The 27,437-nt window shown below is 34.9% G+C and overlaps 1 protein-coding gene across 1 annotated transcript in view; it reads left to right on the plus strand.

Annotated features, from left to right (window-relative positions):
* The window catches only part of RALYL (RALY RNA binding protein like), a gene marked incomplete at both ends in the record, with an annotated part of 341,755 nt that extends 326,938 nt beyond the window's left edge, over nt 1-14,817 (plus strand). The window contains 2 exons of the mRNA XM_081265866.1: nt 1,498-1,611; nt 14,606-14,817. Of these exons, the coding sequence (XP_081121992.1) occupies nt 1,498-1,611; nt 14,606-14,817 (326 nt within the window). The remainder of the gene's footprint in view (nt 1-1,497; nt 1,612-14,605) is intronic.
* Nucleotides 14,818-27,437: the final 12,620 nt, after the last annotated feature.

A 27,437-nucleotide genomic window follows, 5' to 3' on the forward strand; every position in this document is an offset into this window, starting at 1 on the left:
CAGGATCGATTTGCAACTGTGACAGATGATGTTTTTCAAATTTAGCTGCAATTCAACAATGGTATTTTGATGTCTTTGAAATAATTGACATAAAGAGTGATTCTCTATTTTAAACTGTGTTTTATTTCACTTTGGTACTACATAAATAGAAATATTCCGGAGGGCTCTTATTTTTTGCAGTTTTGCTTTTGTAAACTACTTTGCATCAAAAATTAAAAACTGCTTTTTTAACAAAAAAAATCAAAATTTAAAACAGAAAGCATTTTCTCATTTTTATATTGGAAACATTTGTTCTTCCTTTTGAGACTAAATTGTATGATGCATAATAGATCACCTATACTATTTCACATATTTTTAATTGACAAATCTTTATTTCAAGCAAATAGATTATATTTTCTTTGGATTTTGGCTTTCAGAATTCCTGAAGACTTGACAATCAAGCTAAACACTAATTGCTTTGCTGGGTAATATTTTTGCTGAGATCATTATAAATCCACTAAATGAAAGCTCAGAGGCAGGTGTTGTTCTACAATAGTCATAACTTTAAAATCTTCCATCTCTGATTACTATAGAGTCATGGTGAAATTGCCCATTGTTCTCAGAAAACCAAAATAAGGACAATGCAATTTAATATAAATATTTATATTAATAATGTTAATAAATAATTATTGTTGTTTATAAAAATGTAATTATCCTTTAAATATGAGATTGTCTTTTGCTTTATAAAATCATTATTATAGTTTGCAATGAGAGAATGTTACCATTTTTAACAACCGCACTTGGCCAAATGAGAAGTTGTCAGTTTTATGTTAGTCCCCATTCTCTGTCTTTGAAGCCAGACAAAACACTGAAAATCTAGAATAGGAACTAATGCTATATATGTCAATGGGAACTTCTGTGGATTTTCTTTCCATCAAGCCCCAGGACTTAAAAACCTTATGCATAACCTATTCATTGCCTGATTTTTAAAAGAAAGAATGGGGAAAGAAGCAAATTAGAATTAAAGAGTTTTTTAGCATCTATGACATTTTCCTTAGAGGATTAATGTTCTATCTTGGTTTCAATCAATACCCAAAGAGCTGGATTTAAACTATCATTGATTGCAGAAATATATATTACAATGTAATGCCTCAAAGTAGTATTAGCATACCGGTGATAATTTAAACATTCCTTATGCCAAATCTACCTTGAAATACAGATTTTTTCTCCTATTCTCCAGAACTGATTTTGGCATTATTTAGTTATTTTATAAAATATTTCTAGATTTTGTTATCCCTTTGTATAACCTCAAAGTTTCAGGATCAATTACTTATAACACTGAGAATCCCCATTTATTAAATGGCACTGTTTTCCACTATTCCAGGAGCTGATAAAATTGAAAAGTATCCTGTGTAACTTGACAGTCTTGTGAAAACGTGGGGCGCCTTGAGTTGTGTTCTAATCAAACAGTGGCACGTTTGATGTTCTGTTGTTTTCTTTTCCTTCTCCCCCTTCTAGTGAAATCAGACGAGCTACAGACAATCAAGAAAGAACTAACCCAGATCAAAACTAAAATTGACTCCTTGCTAGGGCGCCTGGAGAAGATTGAGAAGCAGCAGAAGGCAGAGGCAGGTAAGTGAAAAGAATCTGTGGCCACAGACAGGTTGATATTAAACCAATGAAACCATCAATCACAGACACTATAGCCCCGGGGAGACACTTGCTAAGTTTACTAAAAGTTTAATACAGATACACAAAGTCTTTAAGCTAAGAACTGCAACAATGGGATATGATTTCATTACTTTTAGAAAACAGGAACTAATTTTTCTAACATGTATATGAAAAGGAAAAGTATTTTGATAGCATGCTCAGAAATAATTGTATTATAATTGAAAGCTTATTTTTAATATCAAGTAAACTTTAAGACAACAAAAACCAATAATGCTATCAGACCAAAATAATTTTCATATTTCAATAAATTGACTGGAGCAAAATTTAACAGGTTTCAAAAATCATTCTAAATCCCAACTCCTGCCATTGCTGCCACCCCATGAAACTTCAGTGCCAAATTTCAGGAACATGGACTACAACAGCATGCAGCTAACCACCCAATGGTCAAGTTATTTGATCATGTCCTTTGCAACTTAAAGACCTATCTCCTTTGAATTATCAGATCTTACACTAGCTACATTCGTATACAATTGTAATGCTCTTTTTATGTGGCTACAGATGTTTGAATAATCACAGACTATGAAAACAGGAATAATAAAGAGCTAGTCCATGGTTTGATGATCTTGTTCTATAAGTCGTTAGATATCTCAGAGGCCTCCTTAAAGATGAGGTGGGAGTTAAGAGGAGGTGATAAATTTATGCCTCCTCCAAGTCCAACCCTTATTCCAACCAGCACAACTCTACCTGTATTGCTTTTGTATATCAAGATTCCATCATATATAAATAAAACAAAATTTACATTAAAAAATATTCCATGTAAGTCTTAATTTGCTGGAAGAGTTTGTGCTCTATAAGTGTAATAAGAATTGGAATGCATTCTGCTGTCATATATAACAAATTAGAATAATAAATAAATAAACAAACGATTCTAAAAGTCATTCATAAATCCCACCTCCACATCTCACAGAAGAGAAAACAAAGGCTCTGGAAGGTAAATTAACTTTTCTATAGTCACATGTCTAGTTAGTGATAGACCTGAGTCTAGTGACCAAATCCAGTGCCCTCCAATTTTTACCTTAATTTCACATTTTCCACTGGGGTTGGTCCCAGTATTTCTCTAAAGTGCATTAGTCAGGTAGCATCTAAATTATGAGAACTGACTGAAACCTCCAGCCCTTCAACTGGAGAGAACAAGAGTCAGCTGGTTTTTGACTCATCATGGAGGTGAGGATCAGAGCTCTCTTTGGTGGTGAGCCTTACAGGGTTCAAGAATGAAAAGAAGCCAGAAGTCAGTGGATGCATGAAAGTGGATGCATGAAATAAAAAGTTTAAATTCTCACCGACCACTTCCTGAATTTCAGTTTTCTCTTTTATAAAATGAGGAATAGTATGACCACCTTACATTGTGAGAAATGAATTAAGTAGCATATGTAAACTGTACAGCACGGTAACCAACCAGAGCTTTAGACTTAATAACTGGAGTTATCAGGGATTAGTACCAACACACACAAATTTAAGCAAATATTTACTACTCCAAGATGAGCATCCCTAATTTGAAAATCTGAATTCCAAAATTCAAAATGTTCTGAAATCTGAAACTTTTTAATCACTGATTTTATGCTCAAAAAATTTTGAAATTCTGGGCATTTCAGATTTCAGAATTTACAATTAGGGATTTTCAACCAGTAAAAGTCTATACAAACATTCCAAAATCTAAAATAGTATGAAACTCTTCTGATCTCAACAATTTCAGATATTTTACCTGAACTTTCAATCAGCTCATTTTTACAAAAATACAAGCATGTAATAGATTCTCACTAATATTTGCTAAGTTAATATAGATGAGAAATGATAGATAAAATCGTTATCTATCATTTCTATCTAAAAATTCCTATGATGAATATATTTTTATACTGAGAAAAAATATACTGCCTACACTTCTTAGTAAAGAAATTTAGATTTTGGAAAGTTTTTATGTGCTTTTTGTGGCACTAATCAAGTGTTCCTGTAACCGAAATATCCTGTGATGTTGCCTAAATCAATATTTCCCTTTGAGGAACTTGTGTGAAATTCATTATTATGTAAAACAACCCTTACAGCAAAAGACTTTGATAACCAATTTGCACTTCAGTTTAAAGGATTATGGAGAACTCATTTAAATATAAATCACCTCAAAGAGAAAAATGTGATCCTTATTCTAACATATTATACTTTCCAGTTTCCTGTAATGAATAATACTTTCCACAGATTTTCTTAGAAGATCATCTATATATGTAACAGTAAAATTCAAACCTCAGTTTTTGCTTTATGAAAACTGTCATCTTACTTTGGCACATGTCTAAATTTTCCCAGTCAAGACAGTTGCTTTTAGAATGATAAGAGTTGGTCCTTTTATGTTTATGTCTTTCTTATTTTAACATGGTATGAAAAAAATAAATGTATTTAAAATTTGTAACTTCATTCTCTTAGAAATTGTCTCTGGAATAGCATCTGTATTTATGGAAATAGGATAATCATATTCTATATGGTTTATAGAAAGAAATCAGAGTTGAATAGAAAGGGGTAAAACTACATTATGGAAAATGGAGTGAAATGTATCCAAATTCCCCCTATATACTTAAGGGAGCACTCATTTTAATAATTCATTGAGAATTAATTGGTAGCTAGTATTGACTCTTCATCATGGCTCTTCTGTACACATTTCATTTCCCAATATACTATTAGTCATTTGATAATGAAAGTTTCCAGCATAGATGTAGGAACAGGAGGAAAATGAAGGACCAGAAACAAGACACCACAGGAAATAGCAAATTCAAAGCCAGCCTCAGCAACTTAGTGAGGCCTTCAGCAAGATCCTGTCTCAGAATAAAAGATAAAGGGAGGTAGAGATGTGTCTCAGTGGTTAAATGCCCCTGAATTCAATCCCCCAAACAAACAAACAAAAAAAGAAGAAGAAGACATGACAGGACGTGGAGCATGCCCTGAATTCAAGTTTCATAGTACCATATTTTTTTTCAATGACTTTGGGGCAGGTAGATAACAAGCAAATTTGAGAGCAATTGAAAACTGGGGGCAAAGTGAAAGTTTACACTGTTATGATAGAAATACCAAGCATTCTCACCTTCAGCTGTCAGATCACTGGGTCAGGTGCTGGAAGAGTCTTTAGTTGGGAACATGAGCAATCCAGGAGTTCCCAGAGAGGTATTCAACAGGTCACATACAGAAAAAGTATCCTTCTATCTTACAAAACAGCAGTGTTTTAATACTCTACTGTAAATGTGAGAAAACAGAGATCACCAAATAGAAGAAACACAACAAATACTTTTAACCCACCCCCCCAAAAAAAATGAGGAAACAAGTTGTACAGAATAAAACTTAAAAACATGAAAAAACATTGATTAATACTCTGAGAGAAATAAGAGAAGACACTATATTCATGAAATAAGAACACAAAACTATAAAACTGAGGATTTAGAGGGCAGGTTAAAGAGCTTTTAGAAATTAGTATAACATAAATAAACAATTCAATACAGGGATTGAAATGCAAAATTGGAGAAACTGTTCCAGAAAATAAAATAATAAAATAGAGATGGACAATAGGAAGGAAAGAATATGAAAATTACAGGATTAATATCAGAATAACAGGATTCCAGAAATAAAAGGAGAAGTACCATTAAAAGAATTTTTCAGGAAAAAAAGAAATATCAAAACTAAAGGAAATAGGGCTGGGGTTGTAGCTCAGTGGTAGAGTGCTTGCCTAGCATGTGTGAAACACTGGGTTCAATTCTTAGCACCACCTATAAATAAAATAAAGGTACACTGACAACTAAAAAAAAATATTTTAAAAAATGAAACTGAAGGAAATAGTTAACCGGATTAAAAAGATCCACCAGATACCTGAAAATAGATGTACATCCAAGCATGTAATTGTAATATTGCGGAACAGGGAAACAAAAAGAAGATTCTATAAACATCCAGTGAAAATTAAAGGGGAGAGGAAGGAGAGAACAGTGTTTATATAAAGAAGTAGGAATTAGAAAGCCTTAGCATGGAGTCTTTCAACAGCCACACCAAACGCTACAAGGCAATGAAAACATGATGTTTTATAGTGGAAAGTCCCTTTAGTTGGTGGTTCCTGGTTAGTTATGCTTTAGTTTTCCTTGGCTGTGTCCATTCTCTCTGAGTTGAGTTTCATTTACTTCCATAGGAACCAAAGGCATGGAAGCTGTCTCAGTTAATTATTTTAATGCACCCTTTCTGTGAAAAGTATTGGGAAATGCACTTCACCAAAACAAGGAGGAAAACTAAGAAAGAGGGAAGCATGGCTTTTCTAAAGTAAGGAATCCAAGGGTGGGTGGTGAAGGGACTCTCCAGAAGATAAGCTATGCAAAAGACCTAGAAGGAAATGAGTCCAGACCAGAACTTCTTGCAGGCTCTGGAACACCTTTATAAGACAAGGACTTTGATTGAATAACTAGTGAGTAGGAGAGTAAATTGGTTGAGATGAAATTTACACACTGAGGGAGGGAGGGGTAAATTTGCATAAATACATAAAGAAATGGTAGGGAACTAATTTTTTATTCCTAAGCAGTTTCTAATTCTAAATAAAGTAAATTATTGTTCAGGAAAGAAAAACTATTCATTTTATGATAACAATTTAGCTGTGCAAAGTATCTCCATAGTTCAAATTATGCAAAAACTGGAAACTGATCTAATCAGATTTACGTTATTACATTCTAGGGATATGAGAACTGAGTGGCAACTGTAGGACCAATACCTGAATCCATAGTTTCCTAAAAGTAATGTCAACAGATAATGTATGAAGCTGGTCAAGAAGCAGCCAAGTCATTGAGCAATGTGAGGGCCTATTTTATTTTATTTTTTATTGATTTTTTAAATAAATGACAGTGGAATGCATTACAATTCTTATTGCACATATATAGCACAATTTTTCATAATTCTGGTTGTATATGAATTATGTTGACACCAATTTGTCTTCATACATGTACTTTGGATAATGATGTCTATCACATTCCACCATCCTTGCTAATCCTCGAGGGCCTATTTTAAAAGCATCAGCCAAGTGAGTAAAAAGTCTTTAAGGAGTTTGTACGGTGATCAGATAGGAAAAGCAGAGTGCTATTTTCCATAATAGAATTATTCAACTACAAAATCCTAATAGAAATATTTAACTACAAAAAATCATATATTTTTAAAGAAGCTAAGTTTAAGGGAGAAAAAAAAAATGGAGTCATCTTCAGCAACAGGATCAAAATTTATCCAAGGGCTTACTGGAGACCTATCCCTCTTGTACCTATTCCTCATTTGTGAAAGCAATTTTGCTCAGGACACTTAATGAAACACAGCCAGGAGGATTTTATTGAAGACTTGCAAAAAAAAAAAAAAAAGAGCTAGAATGTCACCCATAAAAGACAGGGGGACTTTCTAGTGTTAGAAGAGCTCATGGAAAATTATTGGAGGACAAAAAGGGAGTGGGATGGGGGTATTCCATGTGATAGGGAAATTGTGTTTGCTAATTGGCTCTTAACAAAGAAAGAATGAGGCCCTCTTTTTCTTGATGATTGTATGTCAAAAAGATGGCTCCTTGAACTTAAGGAAAATGTTTGTAGGTTGTTAAAAGATACACACCTCAAATGGACAGAAAAAGAACTTAAAATTTCAAGTGTTCTAAAGTAAATATTTTCTGAGAAGGCCTGTGACCAGCAAGAAACCTGTCTACAGTGTAATCAAATAGAGGGGAACATGAAAGTCATTTTGGAACTAACTCAATTACATTCTTTGAAATTGAACTCTTTCTCTTCACTTTCCCATTTAAATATACTCTTCGGTCTGCGTCCTGTCTCTGTCAGATTTGCTGTTACATAAATTCTATCAATCAAGTTGCCAACCTCAGCAGCAGCATCTATTCCAGCTGTAGCTTGTGTCTCCAAATCTTACCTGGGATATCTTTTTACTCTACCCCTTCTCTCTATTCCAAGGCTGCTGCCAGTACATAAATGCTTCTCTTCTCTCACATGGTCTGTTAGACTCACATTATTTTTAATAGCTTTATTGAGTCATATTTTACATAGAATAAAATTTACTCATTTCAAGAGAATAATTCAATGACAGTAATTTTACTGAGTGGTGCAGCCATCACCACAAATCAGTTAGGACATTTTCATTCCCTTAAGCATTGCCTTTTTAGCTGGTCTCTCCAATTCTAGTTTGTTTCCTCTCCAATTCATCTTCCTTATGGCAAGTAGATTTACATTACTAAAACATCAAAGGCTCCAGACAAGAGGGAAACAGGTTCACATCCCACTAGAGACTCACTTCAGTGTACCCGCTGCCTGAAATTTGGAAAAGACTTTATGAAATGTATAAAAAAGGAAAATAATATCTCTCTCAAAATGGCAAGATTTAAATAAGCACAGCATCTTAGTAATTTTTGAAATTATTTTGTATTGAATTTGTGGACACCTCAACAACCCGGAACATTTCATGTGAACAACTTTGAGGCTATATGCTCAAAGCATGTACTTAGGTAACTGATGTTTTAATCTAAAAGCATTCCTCCTATGTATTTTTTCTAAAATGTATTTATGTGGTTGTTAGTAGCACCATCCAAAGTAACACCATCCATAATAAAATGCATATCTCTAAGTGGAAGTTATTAGAATCATTGAACTCAATTCATATTATATGCAGGTGTCGTAACAAATTATTTTTAAAATACAGTTTATACTGATATTCAAAAACAGTGATTCCAGGATACTAGCTTGGCTGCAATAAATAATAGGACTGTTTTTATATCAACATTATTTCCAACCATCTGCTAAGTACAATTCAGCTAGTAATTATCTAGCAATTAAGCCAGCATGTCAAAAAACTTAATTGCCAACTCAACCAATTTTCAGAGTTATATTAATGATAATAGCTATGCAGCAAACTCAATTTAATAAAAATGCTTTGAACATAAATCCCAACAATTCTAACTTGTTTTCTGAATCATATATAGCTTTTGAAGTAGAAATGAGATGTGCAGAAGAATATTGGAATATGAGGATTAAAATTTAATATCAAATTCTTTCCTTTCATGATTTTTTAAAGCCTTGGGCATTTTCCCCTTAAACAGAAATACCTGTCATTTGCTCTTTTTTTCCTTAGATAGTCATTGGTTAGCTAAAACCTGTGCCCCTAACTAAACAGACTTCTTCATCCTTGAACTTAAATATTGTCTGGTTATTGAAGAAATTCAAAGCATTCTCCTGGCGTGAATAAGGCATTTTTTTCCAGAGATATATTAGAAAATAGCTCAGACAATAGAATCAGGAATTCTTAAGGTAAAATTCCAACTCTTGCACCTATTATTGTGTGACCATAGGCACCTTCTTAACTTAATTATGCCTCAGTTTCCCTGTATATAAAATGATAAATAAGGTTATACTGTAGTGTATTGCAAGGACTAAAGTTGATGCCTATAACGTCAGCACTTTATAGGCATTCACTAACTTGCAGTCATTATAATCCTCTTTTTCTGTGTAATTTATAATTTATATAGTATTAGAGTTATGTATTAGGCATAAACTTCCAGCTTTTTAGATTCTAATCCACTTTTTATAAATAAATCTAATGCAAACTCTCATCTCCACTCACAAAACAAATGCTATGGCATACATCACTTTGACTTAAAGCAGCCAATGGAGACCCCAAAAGATACCACCATTCAAAAGCAGCCCTTCTTCCGAAAGCACTTGAAGAGTGTCAATATAATCATGGATATTGTTCGTATAGGAAAATCTCAGACCTCACATTTCACTCTGACTTCATGGGATTTTCCTATAGAATATGTCTGGCAGGTTTTCTCTCAACTTCTCTTTGGGTTCATACTTTTTCTAGCATGATGACAAATTTAATTGTTATTTTGACTTTATGGAAAAATTTTCAACATTTATTTTCATTATTTGATTTAACACAATTCATGAATAAATTCAGCAAATGTTTAATTTGTGCATGAAGCTAGGAGCCACCAGGGATACAAAGACAAATAAAAATATTTCTGCCCCAGAGAAGCTCTGGTAGCAGATACAAATGCACATACACACACAAACACAAGCACACTTATAGTCACACATTCACATAATACAAAGTAGAATTATGCAGATAAAAACAATGTTATACAGTATAAAATGAATAAGCAATATTACTCATTTCAAATAGAAGTAAAATTAGATATTCATTAAAAATAGAATAAGCTGCTTTGTTTTGATTTCAGCAAAATAATTATTGGATCAAAATTTCTTGTTAAACTACAAACCAATATGTGCTTTCATGTGTGATTTTATTCATGGAATCCATCATTGTTTAGTGATTACAACATTTCCCAGTGAGGTGATGACAGTCTATGTTGACTACATTTACCAAAGTGCAGGCTGATTATATTTCTGTTAAACTCTTACAAAACAATTACCAGAAACAATTACGATTATAATTAAAACTTCTTTCCCCTCAACCCAGATAATGTCTTCCAAGCATTTAGTTTTCAAGTTAATGAACAAATGAAAAAGATAACTTACAAGATTTTTTGCATTTGAAAGTATTAACACACCACTGCCTTTAAATTATACTATCAAAAGAATTATATGTGTGTTGTATGTAAATGCAAAAAACAGAGAGCAATTTAATACTTTATGATTGTCTAAACATAGACATCAAGAGGTCATGTCAAAGCCAAAATTATCTTTGTAATGTATCCTTAAAGATCAATACAGATGAGTAATTTTGATGTGAATAATTTGTCTATATCAACATAGATTCAACACAATAACTATTTTGAGCCTTTTATTAATATGTTTGCTTGGCCTTTACAGTTTAGAAGCACATTCACATCTTTTCCCTCATTCCAAAGCATAACAACTCTTCAAAAATAAAGGTGATTTTTATGTTCAGCTTTTATAGAAGAAAACTGCAGTTAATAGGACCATTTATTAGCAGAAGTATGGACACTTTTCCTGAATTCTTTCTAATACCTTTTTTTATTTCTTCTATGTGTAAATTATTCAGGGAGGGGTACAGAGCACATCAAAATATTTCTGCATAACTAAACTGTATTGCTCTTGTCTGTTTGCAAAAGATGGGCATCTGTATTGTCCCCTTTGAGTGTGGCTATGACCCTGTAAGGAAATAGGTCAGATTTTCAGGGAGTTTAAACTCTAATAAGAAAATGGTGAAACAACAACATCCTATAAGACAGCATTTGATTGGGGCTTTGGTTGATCAAAGAAGCAGGAATTATATTCAGCTAGGAAGACAGAAAAGTCAGCTTGGATTTTGAAGATAACTGAAACAAATTGATAGATGAAGCCAAATGAGGACTATGCCTCTTCAAAGTCTGGTCTTAGATGGGTTCTTTGAAGATCTGCTATGCTTTCTTGGCCAGAGATTTTACTAGAGAAAAAAAAAAGAAATATTATTTTTCAACATTAAAAATAAATATTTCTGAAATCATTAGAGAGGGATTGGGTATGCCAGACCAAAGGACTTTCTAATAAATGTCAATCTTCAACAACACACTTAGGTGTCATAAGGAAATGATAAATATCGTGGCCTATGTTGAAAAAGTTTGGCTTTAGGAAAATTATAAAATTCAGAACACTTTTTACCACACAGAATTACAATGTCCAATCCCAAACCTCCATACCTCTGTGTTTTGTGAAGTACTAACACGAGGTCTTGATAGCTGGGACATTTTGAACAGCAACACAGTGATCTAAACTATAAAGAAGACCAAATGATGAGCACAAAAAGCACCGCTAGAAGAAAGAGTGGAGACTCAAACCCAGAGTAGCCAAATGCTTTTTTTAGTCCATAAGATCAGCCATAGTAGAGGTAACAGAGTAGAGCAGGAGGTGAGATTAATGTCATAAAATTCAGACCTTCTTAGTGTTCAAGGTAGTCAGTCCATCATCAGTGGATGCTGGTCATAGGTGTGTGGGTAGATTAGTCTAAGGTCGGGAATCATAGACAGCAAATGACACATGGAAAGGAAATGAGTAACGCCTACAATTTTCAATAGGAGTTAAATTAAGGAGGTTTTGTATCTCTGTATCTCTTTCCTAATTTCCCTTCCTTTTAATCTAGATACCTGGGTCATCTTCTTTAGATTAACCAATTTTTTTAACTCACTATTTTCCAACTCAATTTGGATAATAATTTTCTAGATTTAGAAAAAAAATCTTGGTTAGATTTTACAATAGCCACTTAATAGATTTCCTAGGAATCTTGTGCTAAAAGTTACATAGACTTCAAAGAAAAGGGAAGAATTTACGTTACTCTACTTATTTCCATTAGTACACTTTTACACATACATGAAGATAAAAAGTATAGGCTTCAAAGCAGAATTTACTTACTTGCTATATTAGTCATGTTGTTATAAGAAAAAATATGTAGCTAATAAACTGGTAGGAAAACATCCATGAATATATAATTTGTGTCTATGTATATGAAATAAATACCTTTAAGAGAAAATCAAAAAAGCCCAGGTTTTGTTCATTGTTAGTCAGATTATTTTCACTGTGACCAAAACTATACAACAAGAACATCTTAAAGGAGGAAAAGTTTAGTTGAGGCTTATTATTTCAGAGGTTCAGTCCAAGTTGGCTGACTCCATTGCTTTGGGCCTGATGTGAGGCAGCAAATCATGGTGGAAGGATGTGGGTAACAAAAGCTTCTCAGTTCATGGCAGCCAGGGTAGCATAGTGAGAAGCCAAGGACAAGATATTGTCTGTGGCCACACCCCCAGTTACCTATCTCCTCTAACCACACCCTACCTGCCTATAGTAGTCCACCTAGGAGTTCATTCAAATTAATCCATAAAATGGATTAACCCATTAATGAAATTACAGCTCTCATAAACTAATCATTTTATCTCTGAATGTTCCTGTATTAACACATGAGCTTTTCAGGGGACACCTCATATCCAAATCATAACAATTATTTTCCAAGGATGACCCTTGTAATTATTTTTAACCTTTGTTAAATCCACCAGGTCTTTTCCTCTTCTGTAACAAAGCTTCATCTCCACAAGTTTTCCCACTGTCACTCCCTGATATGACCAGGCCTTTTGTTCTGTGCTCACCATTGTTACTATTGTTGAGACTTCAACACAGTCACAATGAAGAGCACACTGTCTCCTTTTTGTATGTAATAATAGTACACATTTATTCAGTCCTGAATGGTTTGCAAACTATTTCCAAAATATAAGCTTTGTTCATTCTCACAGCAAATCCCAGAGGTAGATATTTTTATAAATACTTTTGTATAGATGAGAAAAGAGTGACTTAATGTGCTTAATCACCTGATCAAAAGCCCAAAATATAGTCTCAAATCCAAAGTCCATAGTTCCACTGGTAACTGAACTAGCAATGAAATCCTGTCCTCTGATAGTAGGGCCAGGGAATACCACATCCTACTGTCTTAGTTTCAACAAACTATATTATCTGAAGCAGTAAAATGTAAAAATGCATAGATACACATTTATTTAGAGAAATAATTATTATTACTAACTTAAATAATTATTATTAACAACTTACAGGAACAATATTTGCTAATTTATACATATTTTTATCAGCATTTGTTGACTCACATATTACTCATATCTGAAGTTTTATGCTGAGTCAAAAATTATATAATCAATGCTTATTTTTCTTCTAACTTGCATCATGAAAAAAATTAGGAATGAAGAGCCCAGACTCTTTTGACTCTATAAATCATCTTTATTGCCGTAAAACATCAACAAATAAGCTCAAAATATAACATCTTTTAAAATTCAAATCAAATGATGGAATGATATTCTGGTAAAATAACAATAATCCAAATGAATAGAAACACCCAACTTTTAAGATAGTTGTAAATACGTGGGAATAAGTTAGAGAAGGAGAAGCATGAGATGATCTCATTTCTTCAATATCCAGTGCATCCTGATACTTTTAGAGGAAATGAAAACCAACCACCAGGGGAAATAATTGCTGCACCATCAGCATGATTTCCGTCAGGTGGGCTTCCGTAAATGCAGTGCGCAGATCCTGGCAATTAGAGGGGATCCTGTAAATGAAGTGTGTGGCTTCACTTGTCGAGCACTTATTATTGGCAAGTCACTATACTAACAGTTTGATTTACTGCTACAAACCCTGAAAGTCTGAGAAGCATTCATCCTAATCATAGGAAAGAGAAAACTGAAGCTCAAAAAGGGTGTATCATTTCCCCTGTGCACAGCATCACAAACCCATTAAATGGTGACATTGGACTTGGAACCTAGTTGTCTGACACCAGGATTTATGCTCTTAACCATTGCAGTTAATCACATCTGCCAACATCATTTAGGCTTTAAATTTCAGAGAATTGTTCACATAAATATGTCAGGTAAAGAAAACATAATTATTTTTGTACTTTTGTTCTCAGTAAGACTCTTTTTTCCCCTCTTTTCCCCTTAGGTTTGAATTTATCAGTAAGATTCCCTTAGGTTTGTTCTAGAACAAGATTGTTCTATTCTCCTTCCTTGAGTGAACAATTTCTATCTTATACATGATTTTTGCCCTTTGTTTTTGATGCTTTCCTTTCAGAGAGAATATCCCTCTTAAAAAGGACTGCCTATAAAATAAAGGAGTAAGAAAGATCCATGTTTTTATATAAATCTTTATTTATATACTACTACCATTTAGATTCCCTAATTTTTGCTAATTCCATTAAATAATGAATATGCTAACATGCAAACCCCCATAGACATGTGTACACAATTTACATGATCTAACATATTCAACTGAAAATATAATATTACCTTACCTTCTAACATGCCTTAAAACATACAGAGTTTACCCAGTCATGGTTTTTCATGGTTTATCCAAATGACTCCTGAGCAAGTCAAGGTAGTAGTCATTTGCTTTTTTCCCCCTAGAAGCTCAGAAGAAACAGTTGGAAGAGACTATAGAGCTGATCCAAGATGAATGTGTGTCAGAGAATGCAGATCACTCTACAGAGGAGCCTGCTGAAGGAGGGCAAGATGCGGATGGAGAAGAGATGACTGATGGGATAGAGGAGGACTTCGATGAAGATGGGGGTCATGAGCTGGTAGGAACTAATTGTTTGGTGAACACATCCACTGGGTAACAGCACCAGCATGTTAGCAACACATTCATTCTAAAATGAGAATTAAATCATTGGGGGCTATTTCTTCTTATATGCATATATTCAAGGGAACATCAGTATAGTGCCTTGTGCATAATAAGTGCTCGACTTCAAATATGAGGGTGTAAAAAATGAATAATATAAATATTACATATTTGCTTAGGAATATCTAAAGTTCCAAATGAAATGTCTGAAATACTTTTATTCCCAAATGCTCAATTATGAAAGCAATCTTGCATTTGTACAATTAGAAATTAACTGTACATGGACATAATGTGCTGGTGACAAAAGACTATTTACTGAAGACACATGGATCCTCTTTAATAGTGTCACTCATAAATGACAATTGTCTATACTAGTTGTGTGGTCAACAGGCCTCTGTATAGTCTTTTTTCTAAGATGACCCCTGAGTGTGTGTTGAGCTCATCATTTCCAGTGTCTGTGTTGCTTGGTAATCTGTCATTATGATCTGGGAATTTAGATATGACTTGATTTTTTATATTTTTTTCCTCTCAATGTTCTAATCACTATACTGCTCATTTCTAATCACCATTTCCTGCATAAACACACAAGGGACTTGGTAAATATGTGCTGATTAGGCTGTTATTTCTCATATTTTATCAACCATGAAATTAAATATACTATCTCAAAGGACCTGACTAATAAAACAGTACATGGGCAACTGTGTGTGTGTGTGTGTGTGTGTGTGTGTGTGTGTGTATCTCAAATACCTATAGATTGATGATATAAAACTTAGATTATCCTAGGTACTACAGCTTCCAATTTATTTTAATACCTATGTTACTTAAGTAATTTTGTAAGATATCTGTCGCTATTGTTCTGGGATGGTAATAAATTCATTCACAGTTGTAAATACAGCCTAATTCTATACTGACTTCGAACATTCCAGTAATACCTAAATTTCATGGCAACTTAAACTTCTCAAATATGAGCTTTGAACAACCCACTTCTATTTCTACAAAATTCTGCTAAAATTTGAGGGACTTAAGTACCATTTTTAGAATTAGATTAATTTCAGGACTATGTTCATTAAGCACTAGAATGAAGGACAAAGGAACTCCTCAGCTTTAATTCTACCACAGGACTTCTTCAACTCATTTTAATCCAACTTCTGGTTCAGCATTCCATTGTGGCTCGTCTTCCAGGAGGACTTTATGTTGTCATTCCCAATGGATACCTCTCTGGTTTTATTTTAATTTACTTCTCAGCAGGATTTTACATAGCTAGCCTCTTCTGTCTCCTGAGAAATTTTCATAATTACCAGTCTCTCATTTTCAGTTTCTTATGCTAGAAATGTTCCCTTCATATTTTCACTTTAAATACTGGAATAGCTCAGAACAGAATACCAGAGCTTTCCATATTATCTATAGGACAAGGATTCCTAAATCTACATCATTATTACTACTGCCTGTCCCCACATAGATTTCCAGTAAACTATTGAAACAATATGGCCAGAAAAAGAAGCAGAGGAAGAAGAAGAATTGGGGTCCCCCCACCCCCCACTATCTTATTTTTTTTCCTAGTCTTCCTCATTCTGGCAAATAGCATAGCCATCCACACAGATTATTTATTGTTTACCCTGTGCTTCCTGTTCATTCTTTCAAATCATAGCCCAAAGCTAGTTACTTCTCTGTTGCATTCCCAAAAAGGGAAATAAAAAGCACAAATCTTTTCTCTCCTGAAAGACGGCAATATAGATTTGAAGAGCAACAATGCAGTATAATATTCACTAGGAGACAAAGGAGAGCTGGCATCCACACACCCTGGTGGCGGCTCAAGGCAAATGGCTCTCAAGAATGCCATCCTGAGAGAATGAATGTGAAACTACTACAGGCACAGAATCAAAGCAGATCCAGCAAAATGAGCTGGGAGAATGACTTAGAGTGATAGTCTCCCTTGTGAAACAGGACACAACACAGCTTGTGCAGACAACATCTAGTCCTAACCACCTAGAGAAATGATTTCCATGAAGCAGTCTCTTCAGTGAACATTTTGGGAGCCCACTGCATATGAATTGAGTGAGAAGGAGGAGTCAGGAGAGGGAGAGGAGGAGCAGGAGAAGGAGGGGGAGGAGGTAGAGAAGGGGGAGGGAGAGGAGGAGGAGGAGAGAGGAGGAGGACAGGGAGAGGGGGAAGGAGGAGGACAGGAAGAGAAAGAAGGAGAAGAAAAAGAAGGCAAAGATAACTAAAATGGTTGCAAATTATTGCTTTAAGGGTGGAATGCAATGTTTGAGAAAAGGGTTTCTTTTGTGTCAAGTAGTTTAGTGTCTTTTATAGAGAAATGAACTGATTTTCCTCATCTATAAAAAATAGACTCAGAATTGATAGTTTATACAAAACTAGTCAAGGCTAAAAGACTGTGATTCTGTCATGATCTAAATCCATAAATTTTATTAGTGCATAGAAATCAATATTCAAATTTACTTAAAATTGAACTATGTATATTGATACACTAGGCATACAGTGTCAAATCACTACTATGTTCCTATTTCTCAATAAATCTATTAGCTAATCTTTATCAATGGATCACTGATGAATGGCACTGAGACTTGTTCTTTGGGAATAAAGAAGGAAAATCATGTTTTTCCCTCAAAAAGGATTAACTCACTGAAGATAAAGGTCACAGACCAAAATACAAGATAGTATAAATGGGGCAGTGGGAATAAGGGCAATAGGAGAGATATGGCTTACAGGTGAGAAATCACACGTAGCTGGCATGGTCAATAAGGACTTCCTGTTAGAAGTGGGATTGGAACTTCACCTCGACTGATACCAAATTAAAGAAACAACAAGTATTAATTAATGTCAAGGAAAGAATTTAACCTTTGTTGCACTCAGATCATTTTATGGAAGATATATATGAAATTCAAAATGCATTGGATATTTTACATGATAGGCAAATAAGTAGGTAAGTTGATAGGCAGACAAAGAAATATTTTTAAAATAAAACTCCTGTCCAGGTGCTGTGTTGCATGAATGTAATCCCAGAGAGTCTGCAGGCTAAGGCAGGAGGATCAGTAGTAGTTCAAGGCCAGCCTTCGTAGTTTAGTGAAGCCCTAAGCAACTTAGTGAGATATTGTCTCAAAATAAAAAATAAAAAGGGATGGGGATGTAGCTTATTGGCAAAGCACTCCAGAGTTCAATCCCCAGTTCCAAAAAGAAAGAAATAAAGTAAAATTACTAGCAACTTCACAAGCTTTTCTATTATCTTTACTCATTTCCACCAAATTTGTGTTTCTCTTTGTTTAAAATAACATAGTCCAAAATAAAAGTGGTCCATGTCATAACAAAGATACTATAATAATAGTATAACATATAATAATAATATATAATTATATATAGTATAATAATATGTAATATATATAATGATAATATATAATATGTAGTATAATAATAGTATAATAATAATAAGTGCTTAGGACCCTGCTAATTCAAAATGACCAATGAACCTTCCTCAGCTGTGCAAAAAAGGCTACTACAGAGTAGTCTAGAGTAACACTCTAGAACACCACAGAGCTGCCAGGTATGTTATGGAGCTTTGCAGAGGCTAATCTTGGGATTTCCTAAGGTAAATTCTTGGTCAACTTAGATCCAATGCCTTGAGTGCTTGCTTAAAATGATGATATAGATCATCTAGGGAAACCACCCAGGAGTCTGTACTTTGATCAGGCTGAAATTTAAAACTAAAACATCAATTCACAAAGGAAACTACAGACGAGCGAAATATTTAAATGAATTGGGAGAAGTTGAGTTATTTTGAATTGTACTTGTAATGACTTTTGCTTTTGATTACTATACCTAACCAAATCAGGCAAATCTACTAAGAATCCACAGTAGAATAACCTAGCTGGATTGTATAATACTTAGGTATGCAACCTGAGTACTACATTGTAATGCATCTTTCAGGATTTAACAAAGCATTCAACTAAGCAGTAAGTCACCTGAGTTTACTAGCTATTGAATTTCTATGCACATTGGGGAAGGTCTGGACCACAAATCTAATTCCTGCAATTGAAGAGAACTCAAAGTAAGCATTCTGGTGAACCATTGAAAAACTGGAATGCATAAAGCATTCTGATCAATATTCGCTTTCTTTATGATCAAAACTGAAAATGTCTCCATCTTTCTGAAACCTTTTGTTCCTTTTCTAACGTAAACCTTCACCTACATGTCCCCCTTATCAACTGTGCTTCAATTTATTTTTTTTATCATTTAGACTGAATGCTAGCTAGAGAATAAACAAGAGCTTGTGGGACATGTTCCCCAAAGGTAGTACTACACAAATTCATTAGATGTGTAAATCACAAGGAAGCCAGAAACTGATTACTGAATCTTTGATTTGGGACATATATTTCAGCACCACATCCAACAACTAGAACTCTGTCAATACATCATATGCTCTCTCTCTGTCCTCCTTACAAAAATATTGAGGGCTTACAGAAAACCATTTCATAATTTGGATGGAGTTAGGGATAGTATGAACAACCATAGTGCATGTGTCTCCTACAAATGGCCTGGCCTGGGTGCCTTGATGCTGAGACTTGGGTCAAGGCCATGACCACCAGGTCTTTTCCAGCCAGACACTCCACACCAGAAATAGGATATGGCTAAGCCTTTGATGTTAGGTACAGGTTGTGATAGGAAGACATCTCTGCCACTGGTTTTTTACCCTGGAATCCTAGCTCTTCAGAGCCATCTATAATAAGGGCTCCACATCATGATTTAATACTTGCAACTCCTGTAATTTCAATCATTTTCATTTCAGCTAAAGAACTCTGCACAGCTCATTAGGGCATTTTCCCTTGGAAGGTGGACAACTTGACTCATACAAAAGAGTTCTGTCTGCAGACTGACAGAAGCAAGCCCAAATCCCTGTATCTTGATGCAGGGTACTTACCTGTGTCCTTGTGGACTCAACGTTTTAATTTATAAAAGGGAATTAACAATAATATTTTTCTGACCCAGTGTTTTAGTGAAAAGTAAATGAAGTCATATCTAAAAGGCCTATATCAAAGTAGGCATTGAGTTAAAAATGTGCTAAGTCTTTGCTTGTTGTGTAAATATTTGGATCCTTTTATATATTTTTGATTTATTGTTCTCTTTTACTTCATTTAATTTTGCTAACTGCATGTTGCCATGCCACTCCAAATTAGGTAATAGTAGGAATAAAACTATGGGCTTTATTTCATATTAGGAATAAAAGTACAGGCTTAATATCAACCTCTTCATGTAGTACCTTGTTATCCTCCCCTCAGAATCTCTCCTGGTTATTTCTGAAGATTCCAGGAAGCGTCTCTGCTCTGTTTAAGAACACATGTTATTCAGTGCGTCTCCTACCTGCTCCCCATCTGCTTTCCTCTTGAAGATGCCTTGTTAAAATCTCTGCTACTACCTGTTGTGAGAGGATGTTGCTCTCAGCTAACAGGGCTGCACCTTCCATCTTCAAAGATGCAACACCCACAAGGTGCAGCTGGTGAAGGGCCCTTACAGGACCCATGGAGCCAGACAAGCCACACCAGATTTCTCATTAAAGTTGGAAGAATGATACCCCTCCTCTCAGTTCCAAGCAGAAAGTTGTCACCCAGAGTAAAACATCCTGAAACCCAAAATAAGAACTTCACTATCAAGAAAAGTGCCAATTGAGCTATTTTGCAATAATTCTCTATTTTTGCCCTTATTGCTCTCTGGATTCATTTCTAGAGTTGTCAGTATGGTCCTGTAAAACCTAAAGCCAGGCCATGTTATTCTGCTTAACACTATTCTGTAACTGTCTCATTCAGAATAGAAACAGGTCCCCACAATGATCTGCAAAGTCCTGGATGACCGGGACCCTGTTATCTCTCTGATTTAGCTCCTGGTTCTGAACCATTTACCTCACATCAGCTATGTGGCCTCCAAATTTGCACCATTCCATCTCAGAGCCTTTGCTGGTCTTCTGAAATGGAGAGCAATAAGGCAGAAGCCAGACATGAACATAAAGGGCCTTGCTGTGCAAAAGTTTCAAATTCATCCCATGAATTCAAGTAAATAAATCAGAAAGTACCCATATATGAGAGAATTAGAATGCAATAAAATCTGTGGGTCTGAAGCAAATGTTTCTGGAGTGAGGCAGAAATAAGGTTTCTAGAGGTAGCAAATAAAAATACAGGATTTCAGTTAGGTGTGCATTTCAGGTAAACATTGAATAATTTCCTTATGTAATCATGTTTCATATATTGCATGAGACATCCTTTCACACACGCACAAAAAAAAATTTTTATCTGAAATTGAAATTCAATTGGCTTCTTGTATTAGAAATACAATTGAATACTGACCTTGAACAAATCATTTAACTTCCTTCAGATTGGTATTATCATTTGTGAAATGGAATAGAGTAGCCACCTCATAAGGCTCTTATAAATATTAAATAAGGTTAGCCATGGACTCCGCTTGATCAAATCATGGGCACAAAATTAGCAAGAAAATTGTAGCATGTGGTATCATTGTCTTAGTTCATTTTATGTTGCTATAACAAAATGTCACAGATTGGGTGATTTATAAAGGAAAGAGATTTTTTTTTACTTACAATTGTGGATACTAGCAAATCCAAAAGTATGGTATTGGCACTTGCTTAGCATCTGGTGAGAGACTTCTTTATGCATCATAATGTGACAGAGGACCCATCATGGTGAGATAGAGCAAGCATGCTAGGTTGGATTTCTCTTCCTTTTCTCATATAAGAGCCATTAATGCAATCCTAAGGTCCCACTCTTGACATCATCTAATCCTAATTACTTTTTAAAACTCCACATCCACATATCATTAGCATATGAATTTAAGGATTAAGTTACCAACACATGAGCTTTGTGGGAGACATTTAAGCCACATAATTCATAATCTTCTCATTTTGCAAGTGAAGCCTTCAACGGAACATTACAATATTTCTACCAATATAATCTTCATTTGGAACTTTGTCTCTTTAAATGCCCTAAAATACTCAGACTTATCTAAAAAGTACTTACTATTTGTTAAGAAATTTTCAGGAGGAAACAATTGTAATATTCTCAGAGGATTCATACTTTGATTTCATCTTGTTAAATTTTTCTTTGATTTTATAGTTCCCAAGTTACTCAGTTCAAAAGAATTTAAAGTCTCCTTATGTTTTCTTTTAAGATAATGCTAACTATCACTTGTGGTTATATGTAGCTTTCATGTTCACTTTTGCTATAGATTTTGCTCTCTGGCTTATAGATTTGGCCATAAATTTAGTAATAAATGGTGAATTGTTTTTTTTAAACAATTTGAGCATGTGAGAACCTTCATGCCTTGCATCCTTTTTGGCCATCCAGAGACTTATTCATTAAACAATGACCAAATATGACTTGTTTTTAAATAACCTTTTTAAACAAAATAATGGCAATTCATTAATGTACCAAATATTGTTAGATGTTGAAGATTCAAAGAAGGAGGCATAGTTATAAAATTTCTGGTTCTATAAATTTTCACTGGGAAAAAGAGGGGAGGGTGGCTGCAACCACTTGTTAATAAACATATTAACAAGACAGTATGATAGGCACAATTACCACATGAATTATGCAACAGAGCATGGGAAGTGAGATGTGAGATGACAGGGCCGATGAATCCGAACATCCTTAATAGAGGCTCTGACATTTGAGCTGTTTCTTGAAGAATGAAAAAGCTATGCAAGGAAAACAAGGGTTCGATGGCATTTTATATAGAGAGAATAGAATATGTAGGGAAAGATTTGAAGGAGTTTGGTAAGTCTATTGAGAAGTTGGTAGTTTAATTTGTCAAAAGCAATATAACTCAGGATGGCCCTAGGACCTGCAGCATCATACCAGGTGAAAATATCTTAGAAATACAAATTCTCAGGCTCTCACCCAGCCTCACTGCATCAGTAATTCTGAGGGTAGATCCCAGCAATCTGTGTTTTGGCATGCCTAAATTTGGGTGCATATAGCATCACCAAAGGTTTTTTTGTTTTATTTTGTTTTGTTTTTTAATATTTATATCAATGACAAGAGCCCACAAACCACAACAGCTAAATCATAGTTGGGGGGTCTGAAGATGTTTTAATGTGTAGCCAAGATTGAGAATCACTGGGATGAAGTATATGGTACAGAAGGAAGAACAAACAGACGCTTTACCAAAGAAAAAGTAAACACATAAAAACTCCATTAAAATCATTCATTATCAGGACTGGGATTGTGGCTCAGCAGTAGAGCACTTGCCTAGTATGCATGGGACCCTGTGTCCGATCCTCAGCACCACATAAAAATAAATGAATGGAATAAAGGTATTGTGTCCAACTACAACTAAAAAATAAATAAATATTTTTTTAAAAAATCATTCATCCTCAAGAAAATACTAATTAAAACTACAATTAGCCCACCCCTAAGCCCAGAATGGTCAGAAATGACTGATGTCAAATGATGGCAAAGATGTGGAGCAATGAGAGTATAGTATTGCACATAAACAGCAGAGGCTGTCTGAGGGGTAGGGTAGAGGGCAGGGACTGACTTTCCTGCAACATCATTCTGTACTTTACCCTGGTGAACGTTCATTTTTATTTCAATATTAAGCTCCTATAGCACACCCTGTGCAAACCTTCTTCACATTTCCAGTTGGAGTCAACAGAATCCTTCATAACTCACAACCACCTCTCTTAGGACACTTTTTGCAATGCTACTACCACTTCTTTTAAGTGTCTGTAACTAAACTGAAAGCCCTCTGAGGCCTGTGTGTTCTCTCTTCACGTTAGATCCATCATGCATAGTACGGTATCCAGCACCTACATGATGATGGGTAAGCAGGTAGACCCAGGGTGCTAGACTATATTTTCTTTAACATACTTCATCATGCCTCCATGCATTTATCTATGCTGTTCCTTCTACCTTGAATAACCTCTCCACTCTTAATTGTGTCTGTCTGGTGAACACATCTCTTTTTTTTCAAGACCAACTTTTCATGTCAAAATTTACCTCTTCTGCCCCCCAAAACAAGGATACATACATTTACCTGGGTTTCCTCTATCATTAGCTCTGATCTGTATATACCTCATCAATCTTTACTTGCTATATTGTAATTAAAGACTTTACCACTTTCTGGCTCACTGATTTGTAAATTTCTCAGGGCTTATTTTATTGTGTGTTTTTCCTTAGTGTGGTGCTTAGCATATGTTAATGTTAATAAATATTTGCTAAAGAAGGAGAAAGGGAAACGTCCTCAGATTACCTCAGATGCATTGTGAGAACTTTTAAGCATATTTTATTGTCCGTTATGATCAGATTGTGTTCTAAATATTCTTCTTCTATGCATTCCTCCTGTGATTTAGAGGATTATTACATAAACCACAGAAGCAAACCGTTTTCATTATAACTTATTCACAAGGTCATTCATGCAACAGCCTTCGTCTTCAGTGCACCAAGGAAGAACAACAGAAGAAGGCTTAGCACCAACACATCAAAGCCATCCCAGGAGTCTGGACTCTGCTGTGTTGGTTTTCAGTGCATTGGTATTATCACTTCCCACGAGTGATCAAAATGCAAATCAGAAGTAACCTGAATTTAGTTAGCAAAACTAGAACGCTGAGTTATGAAGCAAACGAGAAAACAAGCCTCTCTCTCACTCCCGATCTGCAAATTTTAAAGCTAAAATGTACTCAAAATGCAGATAGTCGGAAATATAGGAGAAAATAAATTTGAAAAGATTCAAAACTCAAGTGTGTCCAGATAAGGAAGACAGATGCTTTGATATTAACTGCAGCTAGGAGAACTACAGTTTTCTAATGTGGTTGTTAGAAAATAGACTTTAGAGCAAAGAGTTTCTGAGATGTTAATAATAAGTATTGTGGGAGACAGGCAATTTTCAAACTGCCTCTAATGATGTTAAAAGGCAACATAATAATCTAGAGTATAGACCAAAAAAAAAAAATGAAATATGTTCACTCTCCCTGAGTTTCCTAGCAGCAGCAGAGAAACACAGAAAGGTTCTGACATCCCTTTGGAATGAGAAGCCATCCAAAAATATGCTTTAAATATGCCAAACATGGAGGGAAAGCTACTTTTCCAGAAATGCTATAAGATACAAGAAGCAACCTAAAGTACTCCAGATTTCAAAAAGCTAGTTATGAAAGTCAGAAATAAAATGATCTGCCAGCAAAAAATTTTCTCCTTAAAAATATATAGAAAAAATAATTTTAATTGAGTAAGCATTAACAGATTTACAAGGATATGAGTTGGTACCAAAGTGATCATGATGCTCGTTTCAAATAAAAATTGCACCAAGTTAGGCAAGGAAGACTTTATTCAAGACTATTTCAGCAAAAGTCAAAAGCTACCAATAGGGGAGAGGAAGTGAACTCAACTTCCCTGATACACAAGGCCAAGAGAGGTTTTAAGCAAGGGCTAGTGGAAAAGTATCTGAAGAAGTTAGGAGGAGGTTGATCAATATGATTAAGCCATCTTCATTTATTGTTTCGTGCTCCTTAGAGTTAGGCTCCTGCCCTCCTGCAGAGACTGGAAGTAAAGATTCTTTCTTCTCTATGATTACATTTTATAGGAATGTCTCCCAGCTCCTTAAGACAGACATTACTGGGTTTGTAAAGCTGGAAAGAAGCTGGGAGAAGATTCACATCTCAAAGGGGAAGAGAAAATATATACAACTAAAATTTCCCTAAAATATATACCCTAAGAAAAGGGAGGACATGGGCCTAAAGTCTGGAAGAAAGTCATCTATAAAACTTTTGCCATTCTGAAGGGACCACTAAGACCTTTTAGATCCTGAGGACAAAAATCTCACATTTTATACAGCAAAGCGAAAGAAGGGTTAATTTTTCTCTTCCAAAGAGACAAAAAGCTATATACCTCATGAGAGTTTCCTGAAATACCTCAGAGCAAATTCCAGAGCTTTGCTTTTACATTTATTAAATTAAAACCAAATCTGGATTTAGTAAGGAGAAACTTTATTCAAAATGATTATTGCAAGAGGGAAAGGGACTATTGCAATAGGGGGAACACTTTAAACATAAGATCAGCAAGCCTCTCTAGAGAGATAGGCAAAAAAGGTTTTCTTTGATGCAAAATGTAAACAAGAACATGGTATGTGGAGGTTGATGAAAGTGCATAATTGAATAGAGAATGCTTTACTCTGAAGCCAACCTTATTTTCTAGGAGGGTTCTAAGTAGGGAGTAGGTGGGACCTCAGGCTAAGACTGAAGTAAATTTCAGGATCCTGGGGAAAGAAGTGAATTGAACCAAAGCTTGATTAATAAGCATTTTATTCTCATTGATCAACAGAGCAAAACAATTCACTTAATCATTTTTGAAAGGAAGAATGGGAATCTGGGGGTCTGGGTCTGGTCTTGTCATAGGTAAACAAGATCTGAGTCTTATCTAAGTCCTATGGGGAAGGGTGAAAATGCAGTAGCCATTTCCCAGAACAGAAGGAAACATTATCACATATCCAGAGGTTATTTGGCTTACAGTCTTGGAGATAAGTCTATATTGTATCCACTGGGCCTAATCCCTAATAGGATTTATCTCTATGTCAAAGTGATAGGAAGGATACAGAAACATAGGCCTGTAAATAGATTAAGGGCTAAGAGGAAATCAACCTCTCTACCTTCTATAAATGGAGAAAAATATTTCCACCCGCCCTTACAAAGTGCAGATTTAAGTCTGCCGTTGGAGATCAAAGAATTATTTGGGCTTTAAATTCAAGTGCACATGCCTTTTAACAACTATCAGACCTTAGGCAAATCACTGAGTCTCTAGGGTCTCCACATCTGTCAAAGGAAGTTTCTGTGGGTTATTGAGAGAATCCAATAAACCAGGTCTATAAAAATTTCTCATACGGGATTTTGTATGGCAAATGATCTCTCCCTTAATTAACAAAATTAAGTAGAAGTACCAATTGGAGGAACTTTTAATAACTTTAAAAGAAATTTAAATGGTTTAGTTACTATGTTTATACAGATTCCTTATAACTTTCCTTGTCTTAAAATCCTGTCATATTTTATTAGCAATCTTGTCTCTGGAATCAGGGTACTCTTTGGAGAATACAGGCTGACATAAAACCATTCAAGAAACCATCTCAGATAAAAGTCACAGTAGTTTCAATTTACAGGAAGTGGTTTTCATTTCTATGGGGATACTAAGAAGAAATGGAAGAGGCCAAGAAATAGAAGATGATACAGAATTAATGTATTTAGGAAGAGAAATTGCCTGTATTTACTTCATCTGACTTGATACATTATGGAATTTTAAAAAACATTTTTAGTTATAGCTGGGCACAATGACTTTATTTTATTTATTTATTTTTTGATGTTGTACTGAGAATTGAACCCTGTGCTTCACGCATGCTAGGCAAGTGCTCTACCACTGAGCCACAACCCTAGCCCAATACTTTATGGATTTTTGTATTTTGTTTTTTTGGTTTTTTTTTTGGATTCCACCTCACCTCCAGCCCTATCCCTTACCTTGGTGCCTTTTCATCAACCTGGCTGGAGACAGACACTTTATGTCACTTATGGGAGGAATTCCTATCCAAGTGCTCAAACACATACACATGTTAAGAGGGAAT

The sequence above is a fragment of the Spermophilus citellus genome (genome assembly GCF_964194105.1).
Source record: "Spermophilus citellus genome assembly, chromosome: 14".
NCBI classification, from domain to species: Eukaryota; Metazoa; Chordata; class Mammalia; order Rodentia; family Sciuridae; genus Spermophilus; species Spermophilus citellus.